Source organism: Myotis lucifugus, unplaced genomic scaffold (genome assembly GCF_000147115.1).
Source record: "Myotis lucifugus unplaced genomic scaffold, Myoluc2.0 scaffold_1732, whole genome shotgun sequence".
Taxonomy (NCBI): Eukaryota; Metazoa; Chordata; class Mammalia; order Chiroptera; family Vespertilionidae; genus Myotis; species Myotis lucifugus.
The window spans coordinates 23,777-27,304 of record NW_005872780.1 but is presented as its reverse complement, the minus strand read 5'-3'; the positions used below and the strand labels follow the sequence as shown (position 1 = coordinate 27,304).

General features: G+C 59.2%; 2 protein-coding genes across 2 annotated transcripts in view; both read left to right on the top strand.

Annotated features, from left to right (window-relative positions):
• PIK3R6 (phosphoinositide-3-kinase regulatory subunit 6) overlaps window positions 1-2,284 on the top strand; it is a gene marked incomplete at its 5' end in the record, with an annotated part of 17,226 nt that extends 14,942 nt beyond the window's left edge. Inside the window, 2 exon segments of the mRNA XM_023748727.1 lie at window positions 839-951; window positions 1,474-2,284. Of these exon segments, the coding sequence (XP_023604495.1) occupies window positions 839-951; window positions 1,474-1,630 (270 nt within the window).
• A 1,028-nt stretch (window positions 2,285-3,312) lies between these two features.
• Window positions 3,313-3,528, top strand: part of MFSD6L (major facilitator superfamily domain containing 6 like) — a 2,350-nt gene continuing 2,134 nt past the window's right edge. Inside the window, exon 1 of the mRNA XM_023748726.1 lies at window positions 3,313-3,478. Coding sequence (XP_023604494.1) covers window positions 3,313-3,478 — 166 coding nt within the window. The remainder of the gene's footprint in view (window positions 3,479-3,528) is intronic.

Sequence of the window (3,528 nt, the reverse complement as noted above, 5' to 3'; positions counted from 1 at the left end):
AAAATCACGCCTGGCTGGACCCCGGACCATTTAAGTCAGAATCTCTATTTTATGTTTTGAAAGATGACTCTTACGAGCAGCCAGGGTTGAGAACACCTGGACAAGTGTCCCCGGCTCTAGCACTCCAGTGTTCCGTGGTGGGGAACCACCCAAAGCTGCAGGTGGGTTGGGCCAGTGACTGGAAAGGCCTCTGAAGTCCCACCTGCAGCCCAGGCAGCTCCAATTCCGTGCGTGGGGGCGGGGGAGGTCCTCTCCGAGAGGCCCCCTGAGCTTGGAGGTTAGGGAGGTGCTTTCCTTGGGCCCGGGTACTTTCTGGAGAAATCACCTAGGGCTTTGGGGCACGGAAGGCTGGACACCTGGGCCCAGGTTCCCTGTGCAGAGGGTGGATTCCTTCCACCCATATCTGGCCCCCAGACAATTCCAGGGTACAAAGTGAGAAGGCCTGATCTGAGCCCTGGGGGGTAGGTGGCCTCTTTCTAGACGCCCTGTCTCTGTCCCAGGTGAATAATTTTGTATGTAATCCAACATGGAACTGGGGTCAGGACTTAGAAAATTCCACCCATAGCCTGCCTGTCATATGGGAGCGCTCAGGCCACTTCATAACCCAGCAGCCCGGGCTGTGTTCTGAATTGCGGATGGCAGGTTGGGAGAAGGACTGCAGAAACCCCGAGGCCCGCAGGGACCAGAGCAGCCTGCAGGACTGCCCCTGCCGAGTCACTTGCAGGAAGAGAGCCGGGGCCGTGTGCTGGAGGGAAGAAACACACCCGCGTTCAGGGGAGGAGACGTTGGCAGGGCCACCTGCCACAGAGGTGATGCCGGAGCTGTCTCTTTGTTGCAGACAGTGACGAACACCTTCCGTGCGGCCAACGTCCAGATCCAGAGCCAGGACCAGAGGCTGCTGACCCTGTGGCTGGACAAGGACCATCGGCGCACTTTCAGGGATGTGGTCAGGTGAGGCCGGGCCTGCCACCTCCTGGGCTGCGTGCCCCATTGGGCAGACCTAGCAGAGCCAGCCCCTCCGATCCCCCCAGCCCCCGCCTCCAGCCTTGCCAGAGGCAGATCCTGAGGCCGGGCAGGTGTTCCTGGTGGGTGTGAACTTGGGCCGCTGCCCTGTGACTTGAATCCAGGAAGAAGGGCAAATGCACGGCTGACCCCGAGTAGCCGAGATTGCCATGAACCTGCAGCTGCAGCCCTCCCGACCCAATGCCCGGTACTGGCACTGCCCCCTGCAACACAAGCTGCCCTACGGTGGCAGCTGTGCCCAGTTCCTGTGACCCTTGTTGGATAAGGACGGCAGACACAGTGACCCATCCAGCCATGTTCTCCTCTCCCAGTGTTCGCCCTCGGCCAGGGGGCTCTTTCTTCTCCTGATGCTCCCTCCTCCCTCTATGGGGCCCCCTCCTCTATACCCTTTAACCCCTGAGATTGGAACCCTGAGATGGGTCTCCTGAGCTGGTCTCTCTCCACTCACAGATTCGAGGTTGCCCCCTGCCCAGAGCCATGTTCCGGGGTCCAGAAGTCCAAGGCGCTATGGCTCAGTTCACACCAGCAGAAGGAGGTGGAAGGGACCAAAGCCAAGCCCAAGCCCCTTCTCATGCCCATCAACACGTTCTCCGGCATCGTCCAGTGAGCCCGAAGGGGCAGTGGACGCACTGAGTCCAAGAGCTGCTGGCCCACGAGGAAGGACACACTACCCACCAGTCCAAATACTCACACCCATGGCCAGAGCAAGGCCAGGCTGCCCTGGACTGGCCCCAACAAGGAGCCAGCGAGTGCCTGGAGCACAAGGAGGCTGGCCGTGAGGTTGATGGAGGCCACACAAAGGCCCCAGGATGCCCGGGCAAAGCTGCGCACACACAAGCCCAGCTCCTGGCACAGCTGTCCGCTCCTTCCAATTCCCACCTCTCCCACTCATGCTCCCCCCAGCCCTTAAAACCACAGTGACAGCTGCTGTTTTGGTCAGGGCCCGCGTCCTGGGGGGAAAATGGGAAGTAGACAAAGGCAACTACACCTCCTCTGCCTCCCACGTCTGCTCCCTTCCCTCGCCTCTGCCCACCTCACCCAACCCTGGGCGTCTCTCTCGGTTGAGAGGAAAGTGTCAGATTCGATAAATGCACACTAAAGTGTTTCTGCTTTTATCTAACACCGGAAATATTCCTATTTTAATGGGGGCTGGGGGCAGGACTACCCTGTGAGTCCACTTGTGCCAGGTAGTGTCTGCCTGACCACACGTTGACGTAGGGACTCCCAAAACAGAGGTGGGAATGCAGGCTAGTTTCAGAGAAACCAGAGATTAGAGACAGTAAAATGCTTGGCTCTCAAGTTCAAAAACTCACACCCAAGGTAAAATAGGGAAGATCAGTGGCCCAGAACCAGTTCCCTCGCCCCCAGGACTAGCTGTGGGTGGGGCAGAAAGGAATACAGAGAACATAAAGGCGAGGCTTGAGCCCATCCCGTTCAGCTTGCAATGAAAGCAAGCTGTAGACCAAACCCTGCCATGCATACACCCCCACCCGACTCCCTCCCACCCCAACCAAATTCGGCGCTGTGAGCAAACCTGTCTCTGGAGGTGGCTGGTTAAGTAAATGTTGGCTAACCTCCTCTGGAGTGTGTACTCCCGAGTTGGACGTCCTAGGTGTAGATTAGAACTAACTCTTTCCGGGTCTTGATGGACCCCGGAAGGGGTGTGGAGTGCCCTCAGCTGCCAGCCCTCTCTGGGGGTGGTCCCAACTGAAGAAGATGGTGTCACCCAGCCATGCCCCTTCCAGGGGGCACCCATGTCCCCCGAAGCAGCTCTGAGCCCTGGGGACAAAAATAGCTGCCTTCTGAGGCTCTGATTGGACGGAGGTGGGTGATAAACAAGATAACAGTGACAAAGAGCCCCATCGATTGTATGCTGGACAGTAGCTGCTGGGGGGAGAAAACTAAAGCGGGTGGGGTTGGTATTTCAGTGAATGTGGCCTTGGGCAGTAACAGGGTGGTCCTGGCCTTTGAGTAAATCCTGAAGATGAGGAAGGAATTAGACTTCTATATTTACTTTCCGCCTCCCGAATAGTTTCACTCGCCTGAAGCAGTTCAGGGGTCAAACTCAGGCTCCTGAGAGACTGAGAGACACTGAACAGTGGGAGTCGTGGGGCTCAGCTTGGAGCGCAGCACCTGTACACGCAGCAGGTGCGGGGAGAGCCAGCAGTGTCCGGCCCAGGAGGACAGGAGGCGGCAGGTGCGGGGAGAGCCAGCAGTGCCCAGGCCAGGAGGACAGGAGGCGGCAGGTGCGGGGAGAGCCAGCAGTGTCCGGCCCAGGAGGACAGGGACATGGCAGGTGGCAGGTGCGGGGAGAGCCAGCAGTGTCCGGCCCAGGAGGACAGGGACATGGCAGGTGCGGGGAGAGCCAGCAGTGTCCTGGCCCAGGAGGACAGGGACATGGCAGGTGCGGGGAGAGCCAGCAGTGTCCTGGCCCAGGAGGACAGGGACATGGCAGGTGCGGGGAGAGCCAGCAGTGTCCTGGCCCAGGAGGACAGGAGGCGGCAG